Source organism: Sceloporus undulatus, chromosome 9 (genome assembly GCF_019175285.1).
Source record: "Sceloporus undulatus isolate JIND9_A2432 ecotype Alabama chromosome 9, SceUnd_v1.1, whole genome shotgun sequence".
NCBI lineage: Eukaryota > Metazoa > Chordata > Lepidosauria > Squamata > Phrynosomatidae > Sceloporus > Sceloporus undulatus.
The window spans coordinates 12,867,347-12,887,554 of NC_056530.1; the positions used below are offsets into that span (position 1 = coordinate 12,867,347).

Sequence of the window (20,208 nt, forward strand, 5' to 3'; positions counted from 1 at the left end):
AATCTTTGTACCACAATGCTAACAATACGGCTGGCGAGACAAGATAAATGTGTGTGTCCCATACAGGGGCCTTGCAATATTCTCCCCAATTCTGCCAAGGATGCTCTTCTTCTCCGAGATTAAACCAGATTTGCCTGCCACCCTGGGTTGGGTTCAAATGGGCACACTCATCTCTCCAGGACATCTGCGTTTGTTGGGGGATAGTTATGCGCGAATCAAACATTACAGGTCAAAGGCCCCAGACGGCTCAAGCAAAAGCAATCCACCAAGTCTAGCTCTGTCTGTGCTGTGAGTATCTTTACTCCACCTTCCACTCAGCCTCTCTCTTAGTTTGTCCTGAATATCTAAATACAGTATCAAGAATGAAATCCAAAGGGGGTGGGAGCACAATTCTGCTGCATTTTTCAATCATATATTTCCCCCCTTTAAACCCATGTGCAGGTGCGCATACGCCCATTGACTAAAACACGACGGGGACAGGAATCGCGATGGATACCTCTTCATGCATTGCGCATGTGTGCATTGATTAAATCACAGTATGGAACCGAATCCTGGCGCTTAATGCTGTGCTTGCATTAAAAATCCCCTCCTTTTATGCTGTTTTAATCCATGCACACATGTGCAGCTGCGCATAGATAACCAGTAAGGCAAGGGTGGGGTGGAGGAAACAGAACCGAGGAACATACAATCTCTACAGATGCAGCAGGCTAAACAAAATTGCAGGGGTCACAAATGGAAAGATGGTGAATTGCTATGATGGCAGCACTGTCCTCCAAATAAAATTAGGTAATTGCAAATTCCAGAGTTGGTGATAAATAGGCAGAGGTTCTTATGAGCATCGCTCCCGTCTGTGACATCCATCACAGAGACAAACAGGATTTGTTGTGCGATTAGATACCGAGTGACATTCATGCTTGTGTGTGCTGGAGCCTGTGTCTAATCGGATTTGCCATCTGAGAGGTGACCGCTGGTGAGGCTTCCTATTTGACACCTGCCCAAATGAAACCGTCTGACAGATGCCAGCAAACCTAAAGTGCCCTAATTTGGGCATTCAAATTCCACGTTGTGCTTAAAATGCAAATTTCCAGTTCCAACACTGGCCTTGAAAAATGGTTGGGGAAACTGGGACAGCGGGGGGACATATATATAGAGAAAGAGAAGTGTACCTTCAAGTTGTTTCTCACGGCAATCCTAAGGTGAACCTATCACAGGGTTTTCTGAGGCTGAGATTGTGTGACTCACTGGGGCTAATTTTGGCATTAAGGAGAGATTAAAGCACATTTAAAGCCATCCTGCAAATAGAGTGAAAATGGCAAGGAATTGCGCAAATGAATATTACACGCGATCGCGCAAATAAAGCAATATTGTCAATGCATTGCCGCTAAAATCCCGAAAGCACAAAGATGCACATTGATGCTTCTTTGTGACCCCTTTAATGACGGGTTTTGTGTGACATTGTGTGAAACCGTTTCGCATAATTACAATCACTGGGATATAAACTCCCAATCTTCTTTGTGTGTTAAACTCCCTAGTGGGTTTATCCATGGCTGAGCAGGGAATTGAACCTTGGTCTACAGAGTCATACGTCGAACGCTCAAACCACTCTACCCCACTGGCATTTAATAGCAATAGCAATAGCAAGTCCATTTCTATACCACTTATCAGTGCGCTTAAGCACTCCCTAAGTGTCAGCTTTGGAGTCGCCCCTCTACATCCACAGATTCAACCATCCACACCTTGAAAATATCTGCAAAGTATATTAATTCCAAAAAGCAAACCTTGATTTTGCCATTTTTATAGGAGGGACGCTCTTTTACGATGTCATTCGATTTAGTGGGACTTGAGCATTCACAGATTTAGGTAACCTCATTGGATAGCAAGGGGTTACTGTATACAGAGTGGGAGTCAGAGTCCGTAGGAATGGAAATGGTTGGTAGAAATTTAAAGTGCAAATTGCTTATGACTCCAGCTTCACGGTCCTGGTTCTCCTATAGCTATGCCCCTGGAGCACAGTTCTGCCAAGAAACGATATAATAATCTCATCCTTGTCCTGCCTGCGTCTAAAGGCAGAGGAAGCTCTTCTTTCTCACTGCTAGGAAGCCAGGGAAGTGAGGGTTTTGGCAGCCAGGAGAAGCAATTACCAGTGGCTCACAGCTCTGGCAGGAGTTTCTTTAATCCCAAAAAAGCAGGGAGGGTCGAGACCTCGGAAACGTCTGATTAATTCCTCTAATCCAATTCGCGGCAGAAGAAAAGGCCCGAGAGCAAACTTTGCAGAGTGCATGCCCATAAAGAGGGCCCGGGTCCTTCCTCCACCAGCGTTGGAGGTTTCAAGCACAGCAAAAGCAAGGATCAATAAAGGAGGGAGTATAAGATGCCCCAGTGTAGTGTGCATTAGCGGCAACATCTAAGTTCCTCTCTGTACAGAGCCAAACCAGCCCAAGAAACATATTTGCAGCTGAAAAGCGGCACGCAAAGGATTTTCTCCATTATTCCCATTCATGTAATGGTTCTCCAGATGTTGTTGGACTGCAGCTCCCATCAGACCCAATGGCGCAGGATGCTGGGAGTTGCAGGGCAACAACATTGTGTAGTGCCTACTACTGTAATGCCTTTCATCCAACTGTAAATCCCAGGATCACACAAGATGGAGCCATGGCAGTTAAAAGTGGCGTCGATCTGCTTTATTTCCACAGTGTGGCAAGTCTCTAAGTCATGTGCGTTGTGTGTGTGTTTTGCCTTCAAATACAGTCTGCCCTCTTTATCCACGGATTTTTTTATCCAAGGATTCAAGCATCCATGGCTTGAAAATATTCAAAAAAAAGTTTATATTTCAAATTAACTTTGATTTTCTATTATATATACGGGTTGTCTTTTCAACTGCCATTGTATTTACATAGGACTCGAGCATCCACAGATTTTGTTATCCTGGAACCAAACCCCAGCGGATAACAAGGACCCACTGTAATTTCCAACCTATGGTGATCCTAAGGTAAATCTATCACAGGGTTTTCTTACCAAGATTTGTTCAGAGGGGGCTTATCCTTGCGATTCTCTGAGGCTGAGAGAGTGTGACTTGCCCAAAGTCACCCAGTGGGTTTTCACAGACAAATGGGGATTCAAACCCTGCTTTCCAGAGATATAGGCCCCATACAGACAGGCCAAAATAAAGCTGCTTCAGGTCACTTTGGAAGTATGCTGTTTAAATGATGCATGTGTCCTAAGGGGCCGGAGGCCATGTCAAAGCCATGATCCAGTGTATAGTGTTCCATTGCCTTAAAATAAATACTCTTTGCCAGACTCCCAGTGTGCGCCAAAGGCTTGGCAAAGATGCCAGTCTTAACCTGCAGCCATTAAAGCCGCACAAATCTGGTGACCAGGTTGCACAAGAGCTGATCTGCCAGAGCATCAAACTTCTCACATAGTAACAAGGGAACTGATGCTGCGGTTTGCGTACTCTCTCCAGGACTTTGCAGCCATGTGCTGCCCAATCCCTGGGTTGCATGAAAATGACGGAGACTTTTGAAGGCAGGCATTGGATGCAAACTCAACATTTGCAAGGAAGAAGGAGGGGAGGAGAGGAGAAGGGGAATCGGTTCCAAGCTGCTCAGTTGTCACACCAAAATCATCTTTCTGAAGAGGGATGTTTCACATCTCACTTGAGCAATGCCATCTCTCCTTGCCTCTGGCCACATCCCATGCTCTCATGCTAACCTACGAATAGCTGGAAGTGTGGGGAAAGAGTGGGTCTATCCCACTAAACAGGGGTCAGAAATAGCCTGGAAAATGGATCTGTGGGGTTAGTTTTGACATCTGTACCACATTCCTGCCGTCACCATTTATGATGATGATGCCAAGAAACTGTGGTCCAAAACACACGGCAGAAATAATCCAGTTTGAGACCACTTTAACTGCCCTGGCTCAGTGCTAAGGAATCCTAGGAATTGTAGTTTATTAGTTTAGCCCCAGAGCTCTCTCTAACAGAAGTTAAATGTCTCACAAAACTACAGTTTCTAGAATTCCCTAGAATTGGGCCAGGAAAGTTAAAGCAGTCCCAAAGTGGATTACTTCTGCAGTGCGTTTCGGACCTATGTTCTATGATTCTTGGATGCTTTAGGGTTTGGTTGATATGCTTCCCTCCCTCATTCTCTGAAGATGCCAGCCATAGATGCTGACGAAACGTCAGGAATAAACTCTTCTAGAACATGACCACATAGCCCGAGAAACCCACAAAAAACTATGGATGCCGGCCATGAAAGCCTTCGACTTCACAGTGATCCCTTTATGGGGACAACCAAAATGCACAAAAGACATGTTGCAAGTTAGTGTCCCTGGCTTCTTCATCAGACAAAAGGTGTTTAAAAAATCATACAGGAGGATTTCTAAATGTTCCGCTGAAGTTTTAAGTTACCACAATGCTAGATCTTTGGGTAATGGAGACTAGGGAAATGGAATTCTTATTTAGGAGGACAATGCCCTGACTTTGCCCCCCCCCCCCCTTATGGCTGAGCTCCTGTTTGCCCTTATAGACCCAATGCCCAGTGGGAGAAGTGGCAAAGGGCTAAACTGTGGCATGGAGGAATGGAGACGGAGACGACCACCAGCTGCAGCCATCTGCCCATCTGCTTGCTCACTTGCCTGTGCTACATCGACCTCCCCTGAGATCCAGAGACAACAGGGGAGCAAGTGGTCCGCACGCCTATTTGCTCTTTCTGCTGCGGCATTTTTGGGAGCTCCATCTGGTCTGCAGGTGGGTTCCTGCCAGGGGCCGGGTGCCAGCAGATGCTATTCAATGCTGACTGCTCATGCAGTCGACTTATAGTTGAGTATATACAGTATGGGCGTGTGTGTGTGTGTTTGTGTGTGTATAATTTTCTTTTTCCTTTTGCAATATCTCCAACATTTCACAGATGAAAAGCAGGATGTGTGTGGCCAAGCAAGGGTTGAAGATGGCGAGAGTCAGGATGCAGCTGCACTGCAGAAATAATGCACTTTAACACTGCTTTAAATGCCATGGCTGAATGTCATGGAATTGTGTACAGTTTTTAAACTGTGTAGACAAGCCCTAACACATTAGAGAAGCCAGGCAATAGGTGAGAATCATAGAGATCTGGGTGGATTAGGGGGAAAGAGCACCAGAAGAGCACGCCATGGATTTCAACTGTCCCTTTTTGCTCTTTTGTCAACCTGGCAAACATGACTCCCATGCTTACACACCCGACTTACACAATCGTGAAAACTGAATCTGCACACTGGTGACAAAAAATTACAACCTCACATGTAAGGAAACTTATGAGTTTATTGCACTGGGGTTGATTTTGGCATTAAGGAGAGATTAAAGCTCATTTAAAGCATCTTGCAAATGAAGCGGAAATGGCGAATAGTTGCGCAAATGATTATGCCACGCAATTGCGCAAATAAAGTGCTATCGGAAATGCTTCTTTGTGACCACTTTGATGGCGGCTTTTGTGCGATGCCGTGCGAAATGGTTACGTGTAATTACGCAATTTTTACTGGATATTCACGGGATAAACTCCCAATCTCTTTTGTGTGATAAACTCCTTACACAGGTGTGGGACCCTAACAGGATTCTGGTCTGTTTGTCCTCAAGGCTCATGCGAAATTTCAGTTCCCAGACGTCTTTGAGGAGCAAGCTATGACACTTTCCATCAATGAGGCTGTAAAACAAGGCCAGATCACAAAGCGGTTGGGATTAATGGAAGCTGCCATCCAGATCGATAAGTAATCAGAGCTGAAGGGCTGCATAGATTTCTCCTGACTGGAACTGGCGGAGGATGTGATGCTTATTGATGGCATCGCTGGGAAGTCTCTCTGGGTCCTGAGATGCTTTCATAGTCACCAGTCTGCCACCTACTTGGTAATCGGTTGACAAGGAACTCACATCAAATGTATGGATGCCACATTAATTCATATGTTCCAAAATTTCATGGATGGAAACTGGGACACAAGTGGCCAAGCAACATAAGAAAGCAGGCAAGATGTTATGAAATGAGGAAGAACAAGCAAGAGATAGGATGTCGCAGCTCCCTTTTGCCTGAGTCTACTGGGAAGGGCAATATTAGACCTGCCTCACTGCAGAAATAAAGCAGTTTGACACCACTTTAACAGCCATGGCTTTAACCTATGGAATCCTGGCATTTGTAGCTTGGCAAAGTATTCTGCTTGGTCTGTCAGAGAGTTCTGGTGCATCTTGTTGCTGTGTGCCATCAAGTCATTTCCGACTTACGGCAATCCTAAGGAGAACCTATCATGGGATTTTCTTGGCAAGATTTGCTCAGAGGGTGGTTGTATTGCCGTCCTCCGAGGCTGAGAGAGTGTGATGTGCCTAAAGTCACCCAGTGGGTTTACATGGCCAAGCTGAGACTGGAACCCTGGTCTGAGTCTATGGTTTGAGTCCAATGCTCAAACCATTACAACACACTGGCTCTCTTGGGACGTCACAAATGATGTGAGCTGTTCCATGCTCAGCACACGCACATGTCTGACGCTCAGCACTTGGATAGATCAAGCCATGGCACCCACAGGGCCAGATCCTCCAGTAGCTGCTGATTCCTACTTTCTGGCTACCTTGCAGCGTTTTGCTGCCTCTTATAAAACAAAAGCAATGGCTGATCTTGGAAAAGCAAAGCGGCGGAGTGTCACGAGGGCAAAGCAACCTCATCAACAACAAGGCGTAATCTTCCCTTCGGGAGAAGGCCTCGAGCAAACCCCAGCAGAGACTGTGCTTACACTGCAAACAAAAGCCAGGCTTGGGAGGAGCTGGAGAAAAAGTGTTGGTCCTTCCTAAAGTCTACAGAAAGTTGCAGATTAAGTGTGACAAGGCATATCATAGAGTCTGAACGGATGGATCACAGCTGTTGTAGTCCAGATAAAGAGATGCTTTCCCCAACTTTCTTTGCTGTTTTATTTTTAAATGGTTTGTTCTGCTGGTGCAGGTGTGATCTGCTCCTAAACGAAAGGAACATCACTCTCCAAATAGCCTGTCCAGGATTGACTGCAGAAGTAGCCAGCCTCTCTCCAATAACATTGGTGCTAATGAAATCAGCCACCAGATATTCTCTCGATGCTCCGGCTGATGTAATCCAGCACTTGGCTAATTGCTTGTTTAGCAAGCTTCAGAGGGCTCCTTCTCTCCGGAGTGAAAACCAAGAAGCATCGATCTTCCTTTACAGATGTTTCAGACTGCATCTCTTCCCAGCCTCTGGGCAACAAGGCCGAGCATCAGGAAGATGGGCCTTGATGGCCTCCATCATCTGGAGGGAAGGCAACCTGTTGGAAAAGGTGCCCAGCAATGAACCCAAGCTAGTGCACTTCAAATATAGTCCCCAAATAACCAAAGCAACAGGTGGGAAGAGACTGTGCAGTGTTTCCCAAACTTCAATCCTCCCAATTGTTTTGGACTTCAGCTCCCCAAATTTCTGACTGCTGGAGAAGCTGGAACTGAAACCTGAAATGCTTGCAAGACCAATGTTTCGGAACCATTGCAACAGAGCCGTAGACAACTATAGTCAGGATAGAGCAACAGGGCAACCAATGCACATACATTTAATTGTACTGCGGCTTCATAAAGGAAGCTCATGTATGGCACAGGCTGAATGTAATAGCAAGTCCACTTCTATACCGCTTATCACTGCACTTAAGCACTCCGTAAGCGGTTTACAATATGGGAGCAAATTGCCCCCCAACAAGCTGGGGACTCATTTTAGCGACCTATGGAAGGATGCCAGGCTGAGTCGACCCTGGAGCCCCTGGCTCTTCTTTTAAAATAACTTCTCTTCTTTAAAGACAACCACTGACTAGAGAGAAGGAGAGATTTGCTAGTACCAATTTAGGGCAGAGATGCAATAAGTCATAGCGCTGGGGCGAAAGGGGGACTTTGGCCAGTTAGATTTCTGCCACTCCTGCAGTGCATCCAAGGCCGTTCCAGAGAGAAAAGGGTGCCAGTCTGCTCCCCAGGACACCCTCCAGCACTCATTCCCACTCTCACACGCTTCCCGATTCCCCACCCCATGATTGCTTTTTTATTCCCAGCAATGGGGCAAGGCGTTTCAGCTTGCCACCAATTAGTCCTAGCCGCATTTCCCTGAAGGGACAGAGCAGCCACTATCTCATTCCAGCTAATTGGAAGCAAGTTTATTGATTACTGAAGGTGGATGGTTGGCAGATCCTTTGTTAAAAGTTCTTCCTCTCCATGGAGGTCTCATATCAAAGTTGGGCAGAGGCTGAACCAGCTACTCTGCCATAGGAGATTATCACACAGGAAGTTAAGTGCCCAAATCCCACGCAAAAACTGGATTTAAATACCAGGAATATCCCAAAAAAGCAGGATCGTTTTCGGACACGTTGGAGTCGATCACACTGGGGCTGATTTCGGCATTGAAGAGAGATTAAAGCGCATTTAAAGCATGCTGCAAATAAAGTGAAAATGGCAACTAATTGAGTGAATGATCATCACACGCAAGCAGGCAAATAAAGTGATATCGGGAATGCATTGTCGCTGAAATCCCGAAAGTAAAAAGATGCATGTTAATGCTTCTTTGTGACCACTTTAATGGTGGGTTTTGTGTGACATTGTGTGAAATCATTTTGCGTAATTACATGATTTTTAAAATAAACTCCCGATCTCCTTCATGTGATAAACTCTGTTGGGGGCATTCAGCTTTGATCCGACATTAAGTGAACAAAATCGTCCCAAAGTAAAAAGCGGCCGATTTTGTCCACTTTCTATGTGGTTTAATGCGAGATTTGCCCACTTTCTGTGCGGGTTAATTTTGGATTAATGCTCAATGTGTCCAAACAATCCCGCGTTGCACGGGATTTGGCCGATTCCCTCCTGTACGATAAACTCCGTAGTCCGCCCACAAGACTTTCAGAGGCTTGAGCGATCCTGTGATTCATTTCCGAGAAGGTGGATCCTGGCACCTTGGCTTGTTTGGAAGCCTACAGGGAGAGCTGTTCATGCTTTTGCTTCCTGATCTGGTTTTGGTCACTTGGCACTGTGAAGAGGCAACGGTTGTTATTGCCTATAAGCACAACCATTGTTACGGAAGTCATTCTTACTCCTGCAAAAATGCAAACCTCTCGCCCAACGCTGCTCATAACATGAGAACAAGATAATGAAGAAGAATGCAACCAAGATGCAAAAATCAAACATTTTATAAAGACAGCAAGCTAATTTCATATTATATCATATCATCACTACTTATCTGTCTGTCAGTCCATCATTCAGGGCAAAATAAATGTTTAATTTCAATATAATTTAAAAAATGTTTCTGCACCCACTTAATGACTAGACATCTATAGACGAAGTGGCTCCCCAAGACATTGGAGCACAAGGCCGTAAAAACATTGGCAACCTGGACACAGCGCTTCCGCAGTTATTGTAGGAGAATAAACAATGTGTGTGCTTACTTTTAAAAAGATTATTCATTTTCCTGAGACCCAAATCCTATGCCTTTGTTATAGAAGTAACTTCCACTAAGCTCCATTTGTTCCCAAATAAAATCCATATAGGAGCGTAATGTTCATGTCCAAAAGTGAGTTATTTTACGACAAATACGGCAACGGGACCATCTTCTAAACAACAAATACCGCAACTGCATATTCTCATAATATTGAAAGGAAGTTAAAAATTACACCTGTTTAATATTTTCCTTCCAGAGGTAGTCACTTAGCCAGAGTTGCAATTACTTTCCCAGGAATTATACCCACTTTGCTCATTCTGCAAGGCTGCTATTTCATTTTACAAAATTGTCTTGGTATCACACGCACACACATACTATGGGGTTAAGCAGTAGGAATGTGGGGGAAAGCTTTCCCTGGAGGGGTGTATCCACTCCAGCTTTTAGTGCAAACCTTATAAAAATGTTTTTGATTGCATTTTCCAGGCAAAGAAAGGAAGCCGAAGGAGGTGTGAGAATTCATAGGCTATGAAGCTGGGTAAGGTGCATGCATTAATATAAGCTATCTGCCCAAAATACTTTTGTAGAGGCTCTACAGCATACTGAATTCTAACCCCCCAATAATAATAATAATAATCATCATCATCATCATCATCATCCTCATCCTCATCTTCATCATTTCAGTTTCACAGTCTGCCAGCTCTTTCCTTTGGAGTTTTAGCCCATAGTTTATTTGAATCCTATCCAAGCACCTAGCCCTCAATGAGGAACTGCCAGACTGTAAGAAAGCAGGTTCCAAGGACTGTCTCTTTTAGAAATAAATAAATAAATAAATAATAGTAATAATAATAATAATAATAATAATAATAATGGATCTTGTGATCTTGCATATTAGTTTTCCAGACTAACAAGCCTGTCATTGTCATTGTCATTGTCATCGCCCAACAAAATCCGTTTGCATACTGATTTACCGGACTAACAGGGTTATGTCTTTTGATTTCTATTATTATTATTATTATTATTATTATTGTTATTGTTATTGTTATTGTTATTGTTATTATTATTATATTAAAATGTATAGCTACAAGGTCCCTTTGCACACTGATCTTCCAGACTAACAAAGGCTATGTCTCTGATTTCTTTTATTACTACTACTACTATTATTATTCAAAGGGATGTGTAGCTAGAAGGTCCCTTTGCACATTGATTCCCCAGACTAACAGGGCTATGTCTCTGATTTCTTTTATTACTGCTACTACTACTACTACTATTATACAAAGGGGTTTTTACAGGAGTAGGAATAAGGAGTAATAAAATATATTTGTTACTCCTTATGCCTGTTAGCATGTCGTACGTCGTACATTCAAACCCCAAACAACAATGTTATGATAGTGCACTGGGGAAGGGACTGAGACTGAGGCAAAGAGAGACACTTATATACTATACACATACACCAGCCTAGCAAAGCAACTAGGCTTTCCCCCACATCTGGGGAGTAGGAGTAAAGGAGTAAGAGGTTTTTATAGGAGTAGGAGAAGGAGTAACCCCCAACTCACACTGGTTCCTTCCATCTCTTGGGTGGGCATCCTTGCGGATGCCAAGGCAAGCCCTCCTCCCTGGTGGACTCACCTGGAGTGGGGTCTCTGGGGGTCTCTGCCCAGGAAGGCTGCTCCCAGCCTCCTCCTCCTCTTGGTCCTCCTGGTCCTCCATTGGGATGGAGAAGGGACCCTCCAAGAAGGAAGGATAGAAGGCAGTCAGTCAGGCTCCTCCTGGGTCTCTCTCAGCTGGCAGCCTCTGCTTGAGCATCTCTCCCTGCTGTGGATGAGAAAGAGGATGCAGGGAGGGATACAGGGAAGGATGGAGAGAGAGAGAGAGAGAGAGGATGGAGAGGGATGGAGAAAGGGAGGGAAGGAGGGAACAGGAGGAACACCAGGCACCCACACAACACACACAGAAAGCAACACAGAGAGGATGAATAGGGTACACCAGACACAGGCACACAACACACAGAGGATGAATGCACTACATCAAAGACACACACAGAGAATGATGAGAGAGAGAGAGAGAGAGAGAGAAGGAAGGAAGGCAGAAGATTGAGGGAGAGAGGATGAACAGGCTACAACAGACACAGGCACACTCAACACACACAGAGAATTAGTACACTAAACCTAACACACACACACACAGAGAGAGAGAGAGAGAGAGAGAGAGAGAGAGAGAATGCAACAGAGAGAGGGGGAAAGAGAGAAGGTGAATAGATTACTCCAAACACAGGCACACAACACACACACACACACACACACAAGGAATGCAACAGAGAGTGAGAAAGAAAGGATTAATAGGGTACACCAGACACAAGCACACAAGCACACACACACAGAGGATGAATGCACTACACCAAAGACACACACAGGGAATGACTACATACACACAATGAATACAACACACACACACACACACACACACACACACACAGAGAGAGAGAAGGAAGGCAGACAGAAGAGAGAGGGAGGATGAACAGGTTATACCAAACACAGGCACACAACACAGAGAGACTTAATACACTAAACCTAACACACACAAACACACACACAGAAGGAATGCAACAGAGAGGGGGAAAGAGAGAGGATGAATAGGGTACACCAAACACAGGCACACAACAGAAACACAAAAGATGAATGCACTGCAGCAAAGGCACACACAGAGAATGAATACAACACACTCACACACACACACACACACAACGAATGCAACACACACAGTGAGAAGGAATGCAACAGAAAGAGTGAGAAAGAGAGGGTGAATAGGCTACACCAGACAGAAGCACACAACACACAGAGGATGAACGCTCTGTACGGAAGACACACAGAGACACAGACGCACAAGAATGCAACAGAGGGAAAGAGAGAGGATGAATAGGCTACACCAGACACAGGCACATAACACACACAGATAATGAATACACCAAAGACACATATACACAACACAGAGAATGAATACACTACACAAAAGATGCACCACACACACAGAGGGAGAATGAATAAACCACGCACCACACCCACACAGAATGAATACACCAAAGACACATACGACATACAGAGAATGAATACACTACACCAAACATACGCACACACAACCCACAGAGCATGTGTCTTTGGTGTAGTGTGGTTTTTCTACTTTCATGGGGACCCTGCACCCATAAACCTAGCAAATCCGGAGCTATTGATTATTTCACAGGTGTGGCATAGTGGTTTGAACACTGGGCTACGACTCTGGAGACCCGGGTGCGATTCCCAGCCTTGGCCAGGTCACACTCTCTCAGCCTCAAAGCATGGCAAAGGCATACTCCCTCTGAACAAATCTTGCCAAGAAAGCCCCAAGATAGGTTCGCCTTAGGGTCACCATAAATGTTGGAAAGGACTTGAAAGCACACAGTGGCAACAAATTACATCCTCAGAGGGTTTGGGGTTTGTTTGGTTGCAAGAGCGGAGGTCATTTTGTCTCAGATCTGGGCATTTTGGAACAATGACAACAACCTATGACGAAATGAAATGAGTCCTCAGCTCTTCCCTCCGCCCGCGCCTTACTTACGAAGGAACAGCAGGCTGCACCATAGAGGCCAATGTGACCTGGGATCAATTAAATAATTCCCCATCGCCTGCAAATCCCTGCCTGCTTTCCAGGAGTCAACACTGCCCTGCCCTTCCTTTTGGGACCAAAAAGAGAGAGGTGATTCTCCATATATTTGCTGGACTTGGGACTGCTTTCTTGCGCTTTCTTCTTTGCTCTTCCTTAGCAGGCGTCCCAGATCTGTGAGGTTTTCTGCTAGTTCTATGGGGTCATCAGCATTAGGAGTCTATCACACAACGGAGATTGGGAGTTTATCCCATGAATATCCCGGGAACCATGTATAAGTCTAGAAATTTTAGTCAAACAATTGACCCAAAAAACCAGGGTCAACCTATCCACACGTCAATGTCAGTACTTTAATTCTTATCGCGTAACTGCGTGAAATGATTTCACACAACGTCGCACAAACCCCGCCGTTAAAGTGGTCACGAAGAAGCATCTTTTTACTTTTGGGATTTGAGCGACAATGCATTTCCAACATCCCGATATTAACCCAGAAGGCAGACAAAATCGGCGGCTTTTTACTTTTGGCTGCTTTTGGCCGCTTTATGCGCAGGTTAATGTCGGATTAACGCTCAATGCCACCCGATAGAGTTTATCACACGAAGGAGATCGGGAGTTTACCCCGTGAATATCCCGGAAAAACCACGCAATTACGCGAAACGATTTCACACGACGTCGCACAAAACCCACCATTAAAGGGGTCACCATTAAAAACACATGCTTTTACTTTCGGGATTTCGGCGACCAATTTATTTCCGACGTCACTTCGTTTGCACAATTGCGTGTGATAATCATTCACGCAATTCCTCGCCGTTTTCACTTTAATGCTTTAAATGCGCTTTAATCTCTCCTTAATGCTGAAATCAGCCCCAGTGTGATAAACATGTTAGATTGATGATATTCCTTCCTCCTATTTTCGCTCCTCTTCCTTTGGATAAAAACTTAAGAGCATGTAAAAAATGACCTAAAGGATGAAACGAAGGAAAATTATACCAAAGATCTTACAAAATCCCAGCAGGCATAACTGTGTCCATACTAAAAACTGGATGGTTGATAGAATAGAAAAGCGTCAGTGCTTCCAGGACAGATTACGCTCTTGCTTTCCACCAAGGGATAGTTCCTTTTTAAAATAGGAATTGAAGTACTGACATTGACTCATGGATAAGTTGACTCAGGTTTTTGGGGTCGATTGTTTGACTGCAATTTCTAGGCTTATACATGGGTATATATAACGTAGGTCTCTCTTTTGTGGGATCACCGTAAATCAGAGCTGATCTGAGAGCAAATTAAGATTAAAATATATAGAATAAAGTAGTCTCCACCAAAGGCTTAAAAGGTTGCTCTCTCTCTCCATCTGGAGTCAGAAAGAGATGCTGCAACCTTCCTGGTCTCTGCTTTCCTAGCTTTGCAGCCCCAAAACACATTTGAATGTGTTTTAATAGTAATAAAGTCTATCGCTTCTCGGCCTTTTTGGCTAAGATCAAGTGTAATAGTAATAAAGTCTGTCTCTCTCTCTCTTTCTTTTCTTTTCTTGGTGCCGAAAACTTGACTTTTCCTTCCATTCTGCAAGATGTAGGTTTTTTTACCGGCTGGGCGCTTTTGCAAACTTTGGTCTGCAAAAAAGAGGTGTATATGCGAATTTGATTTTGGCACAGCAATCTGGCCATTCTGAGGAAACCCTACCTTTCTGATGAGGAAAGCCATTGGAGGGGAAATGGGGCATCGCTTGATCGGTGAGGGATGAAGCAAAAGAGGCAAGGTGGGCAGGAATATCTGGAGGCCATCTGGATCCTCCCAGCAGGCCTGAAATCCATGACCAGTTTGGTCCCTTTCTCCCCAGAGCCGGATCCATGATGGAGCGGATGCGCGCGGCTGAAGGTCTGTCAGCATCTTTCCTACATTGGAGCGACGCAACCAAGGACCCTTGAAAGTCCTTGCTAGAAAAATGGAATGCTTGTAAGCATTAAAATCTGAATGATCAACCAATTGCTTTACTATAGGTCAGTGATGGTGAACCTTTTAGAGGCCGAGTGCCCAAACTGCAACCCAAACACACTTTCATTGCAAAGTGCCATGTCCCTCTAGCTTTCTAGTAACAAACTCTGTGCTGGGCCGACAGCACATGTGCCCATAGAGAGGGCTCTGAGTGCCACCTCTGGCATGCGTGCCATAGGTTTGCCATCATTGCTATAGGTTATGGCAAGGGGGGGGGATACAGTTGGACCTCCACTTCTGCGGCTTTGACTTTTGCGGATGCGATTATTTGTGGGTCCGATTAATAGGTTTTCTCTAGGAATCTCTAATATAACATTTATATATGTGTGTGTGTGTGTGTAGTCACTCCTCCAAGTCCACAGACTTGAAAATCTGCGGAGGGGCGACTGCCATTAACCTTAATGTAGCGCGTGTTCATGGCGTGCGCCCTGCATGCACGCGCCCCATCGAAACCTATGGGGCTTGAATATGCGCAAAGTTTGGAACTTGCGGGGGCGGGTTTCCAAGAGGCAACTCTCTCTCTCTCTGTATACACACACACACACACACACACACACACACCCCATATATTATATCTTGGAGATGTCTCGTCTCATCACCATGGATTGAGATTGACTCGAGGGTGGATAACAACAACAACAACAACAACAACAAAGGAATCCCTAAGGAGTTTATCACACAGGGACAACTGGAAGTGTAAACGGGGTTCATCTCGTGAAAACCCTGGGATTCATATAATAATAATAATAATAATAATAATAATAATAATAATAATTTAATAATAATAGTAATTTAAATGTACAGCGACACTCTCTGGGGATAATTCAGTTTGGCACCGCTTTAAGCTGCCAGGGCTCCATCCTACAGAACCCTGGGATTTGTAGTTTGGGGAGAAGGGTCTTAGGTTGCAACTACACTGTAGAAATAGTGCAGTTTGACACTGCTTTGGCTGCCATGGGCTGTGCCCCATGGGATCATGGGATTTGTGGTTTTGTGAGGCAACAGCACTGCCTGACAGAGAAGGCTAAAGGGCTTCACAAAACTATGAATCCCAGGATTCTGTAGGATGGCGCCTTGGCAGTTTAAAGTGGGAATGCCAAAATGGATTATTCCCACAGTGTAGCTGTACATTTAAATTATTACTATTAATTATTATTATTATTATTATTATTATTATTATTATTATTATTATTATTATTATTATTATTATTATTATTATTTATATTATAATATTTATATATTTATTATTATTATATTTATTATTATATTATAATATTATACTATTTATTATTATTATTATATATTTATTTATCTCCCAAGAGCAAGATTTAAAATTAAATAATAATAATAATTTAAAATTAAATAATAATAATAATAATTATTATAATAATTTAATTAATTAAAATAATTTAATTAATTAAATTAAGACTCTAATTAAAACAAATTACATGTCAAAAATTCAAATACCATAAAAATATAATTTTAAAAAAATAGATTAAAGCAATAACAGAGTTAAGGTTGATAATTATTATTATATTTATTATTATTATATTTACAATAATTATACTTGTATATCGCCCAAGATCAAGACTTAGAATTTAAATCACGACAATAATTAAAACAAATTGCATGTCAAAATATGAAATAATTAAAAAGATTAAAAAATATTTAAAATACATTAATACAATAACAGAGTTATTGTTGCATTCCAACTTCCTGGGATTCAGAGCTTGCACTAGAAGAAAACTACAGAAATAAACTACAATTCCCAGAACCCTTTGCGGGAAAAGGAAGAGAAGTCTCTTCCGCGATGTCGCCATTTTTCTTCGAACTCTCGCGAGATCTCGTGGCCTCCGTGGGATTTGGGGCGGCTTGAAAAAGAGTACTTGCTGGGCCCGCTTCGCGCCTGCGCAGTAGAGCCTCAGACGCTTTCCCCCTCAGACTCGGCCCCGCCGCCATCTTGTTTCGCCGCTCGTTCGCGCTCCGTGACATCCCCGCCCCCTTCCTCCTTCGTCCTCGCTCCCGGTTTGCCGCTTCTCCTCGCTGCCGGAGCCCCAAGCGCCACGGAAGCCACGGAACAGACCGGTAAGCGGAGACTTGGCCGCTTCTCTTTCCCTTTCCCCCCCGCTTCTCCCTCCCTTTGGCCGCCATTCACCCTTTCCGCGCCTCTGATTGGCTGCTGCCTAGACGTCGTTCGCGGCTCCCATTGGCCAGGCGGGCGGGTGGAACGTTGGCTCGGCCAATGGGTGGCCGCCGAGGGAGAGACCTGGGTGAGGACAGGACGAGGTTCTCAACGGCCAAGGGGGCGTGGCTTAAGGGGAAACGGGGGCGTGGCTTGAAGCAGAAAACTGTCTCTAGGTAAATCGAGGTCGCTTGATTACAGGAGGGGGATTATGGGCGTTGTAGTCCACAAATTGATTTCTTTGGTGATGCCCCTTTATGTCTTTTGGGGTTTTGTTGTCAAGGTTGGCTCAGAGCAGGTTTGCCATGGCCTTCCCCTGAGGCTGAGAGAGTGTGTCTTGCCCAAGGTTGGGTTTCATGGCTGAGAAGGGAGTCAAACCCTGGTCTACAGCACTCAAACTCTTACACCACACTGCCTCTCTATGGCACCTCAGTCACAGAGTCTCTCTTAGCAAGGTTTGTTTAGAGGGGGATTTACCATTGCCTTCCCCTGAGGCTGAGAGAGTGTGACTTGCCCAAAGTCACCCAATGGCTTTCAATGGCAGAGCAGGAATTCAAACTCTGTCTCTAGAGTCCTTGTCCAATGCTCAAACCACTATGCAACACTGCCTCTCTATGGCAACCCTTTCCCAAGGCCTGTCTTGGCAATGTTTGATTGGAGGGGGTTTGCCATTACCTTCCCCGAGGCTGAGAAAGTGTGACTTGCCAAGGTCACCCATTAGGTTTCCATAACTGAGCAGGAATTCGAACCCAGGTCTCCAGAGTTGTAATCCACTGCTCAAACCACTGCCGTGCTGCCTTTCTATGACAACTCCTATCATATAGTCTTGGCAAGGTTTGTTTAGAGGGGGGTTTGCCTTCGCCGCCTTCTGAGGCTGAGAGTGTGTGACTTGCCCAAGGTTACCCAATGGGTTTACGTGACTGAGGAGAGAATCAAACCCTGGCCTCCAGAGTCGTAGTCCAACACTCAAACTACAAACTGTGTCTCTCTATGGCAACCCTATCACAAAGTTTGTCTTGGCAAGGTTTATTTAGAGGGGGTCTGTTTTAGAGGCCTTTGCCTTCCCCTGAGGCTGAGAGAGTGTGACTTGCCAAAGGTCCTCCAATGGCTTTCAGTGGCTGAGCTGGGACTTGAACCCTGGGAATCTGAGAAGAACTAGAGTGACTTTATAGCAGGTGACATCCATACATTAATGCCATTATTATTGTTATGATTATTATTCCAAGGGGATCCTATGCACTGCAGTCTGGTGTATACCAACCTGGATACAAGCGCCGTTAAATTCAATGGGCTGTAGTTCTTCCAAGCAGGTAATCATAGAAGGTTGGCTATGAAACGTCAAGCGCTTGGGAGCAAGCACAAAGGAATCTGCAGGGAGCTGCCCTAAGGAATTGTGGGAGAGAGATGAATAGGCAGTTGCAGCTTTGTGGCCGAAAGAAATTAGTCATCCAGATTAAGTTGGCAGCAAGCAAGAAAGGATGATACAAGTCCACAGGCAAACATCCGCTCCCTGACTCTTTGCATTTAGCATTACATATGGGCAAATGTCAATTGCTTGTCTGCAACAGCTTTGAAAGGTAATACTCAGAGTTGTGTTCAGCAAGTAAGATGACACTGGGAATTGTAGTACTGTGTCTTAATCACTTCGCTTCCCCCTAAGATATAAATATTTCAAAGATGTTTGCACAGCTCTTTGGGAAGGCAATGCTTCTGGGAAAAAGTGGGACAAAGAAAAAGGAGACGCCAAAGTTTAAACTCCAGAATTTGCCAGGCTCCGTAAAGGTCTAAGGAGATCAAGTGGAGGACAGTGGGGCTTGGAGATGTCTCATCCATAAGATGGCCATGAGTTGGGGTTGAGTCAGAGGCAGTTGACAACAAGAAGACCTCCTTGGTTGGCGACTGGAGAGTTTTATCAAGTCCATACATTACTTTATGGTGACTATATTGTAATGTAGCTAGAAATGCTACCTTCCTTTAGGTGTGTCTCTCATTTTTGTTTTGCTTTGAAGGAAACTTGGGTCGGATCTCTAAAAAGCAAAGCGCGATTCTTACTGTGAGATCCACTTCTGTGCATGTTTACTGAGGGTTGAGCGATACGGAGACCGCTTACGTTGACGCTTGGGTACACATGTGTACAGTTGATCTGTAAATCTCCGTTCACATGGCCTTGTTTTTCTACTGCGACCTGACACCACCAGATGTAGCAGAGGTGCCTTAAGGACTTTCTGTACATGAGGTAACCAAAACAAATGCCTGATTCCAAACATAGATGAATAACGGTGTAATCTTTCACTCATGTTACCAATGCTGATTTTCAATTTCAGTCACCCTAGTTGTTTCTTAAAGGTGTTTGCAACCATACCCCTAAGTTTCTCTTCTTTTCTTGATAATACTGTTTCCAGCTTTGGAGTGTGGATTGATTTTCCTCTCTAGTTTCAGATTATTTTACTGTGTTTTTGTCTTAAGCTTCCAGCAAAGACTGTCATAGAGAATAGAATCATAGAGTTGGAAGAGACCACAAGGGCCATCCAGTCCAACCCCATTCTGCCATGCAGGAACTCTCAATCGAAGCATCCCCATTGACAGATGGCCATCCAGCCTCTGTTTAAAGACCTCCAAGGAAGGAGACTCCACTATACTCCAAGGAAGGAGTTTGTTCCACTGTCGAAAAGCCCATACTGTCAGGAAGTTCCTCCTGATGTTGAGGTGGAATCTCTTTTCCAGCAGCTTGCATCCATTGCTCCATTGGGTCCTAGTCTCTGGAGCAGCAGAAAGAAAGCTTGCTCCCTCCTCAATCTGACATCCCTTCAAATATTTAAACTGGGCTATCATATCACCTCTTAATCTTCTTTTCTCATGCGGTAATTCTTTTCTGTGGCATGTCTGAAGGCAAGTTGTTCTTGCTTCTCATCTGTGAGCGTTGGCTCTACTTCTTGGGAGGCCTTGGGTTTTCTTTTGGGAGAGGTTGAAGCCTTCCCC

General features: G+C 44.4%; 2 protein-coding genes across 4 annotated transcripts in view; one reads left to right on the forward strand and one right to left on the reverse strand.

The window, feature by feature from the left end:
- Positions 1 to 16,951, reverse strand: part of RIMS3 (regulating synaptic membrane exocytosis 3) — a 47,607-nt gene extending 30,656 nt beyond the window's left edge. The window contains exons 1-3 of one of the 2 annotated variants that reach the window (XM_042439548.1): positions 16,811 to 16,951; positions 14,736 to 14,989; positions 11,049 to 11,839 (exon numbers count right to left, since the gene is read on the reverse strand). In XM_042439548.1, coding sequence (XP_042295482.1) covers positions 11,049 to 11,129 — 81 coding nt within the window. In that variant the 5' untranslated portion in view covers positions 11,130 to 11,839; positions 14,736 to 14,989; positions 16,811 to 16,951. Of the gene's footprint in view, positions 1 to 11,048; positions 12,382 to 14,735; positions 14,990 to 16,810 lie in introns of those variants that run through there. The other variant, XM_042439547.1, reaches the window with a different exon arrangement.
- A 54-nt stretch (positions 16,952 to 17,005) lies between these two features.
- The window catches only part of NFYC (nuclear transcription factor Y subunit gamma), a 41,628-nt gene continuing 38,425 nt past the window's right edge, over positions 17,006 to 20,208 (forward strand). For both annotated transcript variants that reach the window (XM_042439552.1, XM_042439553.1), the window contains exon 1: positions 17,006 to 17,132. The gene's annotated coding sequence lies outside the window, so the exon portion shown is untranslated. The remainder of the gene's footprint in view (positions 17,133 to 20,208) is intronic.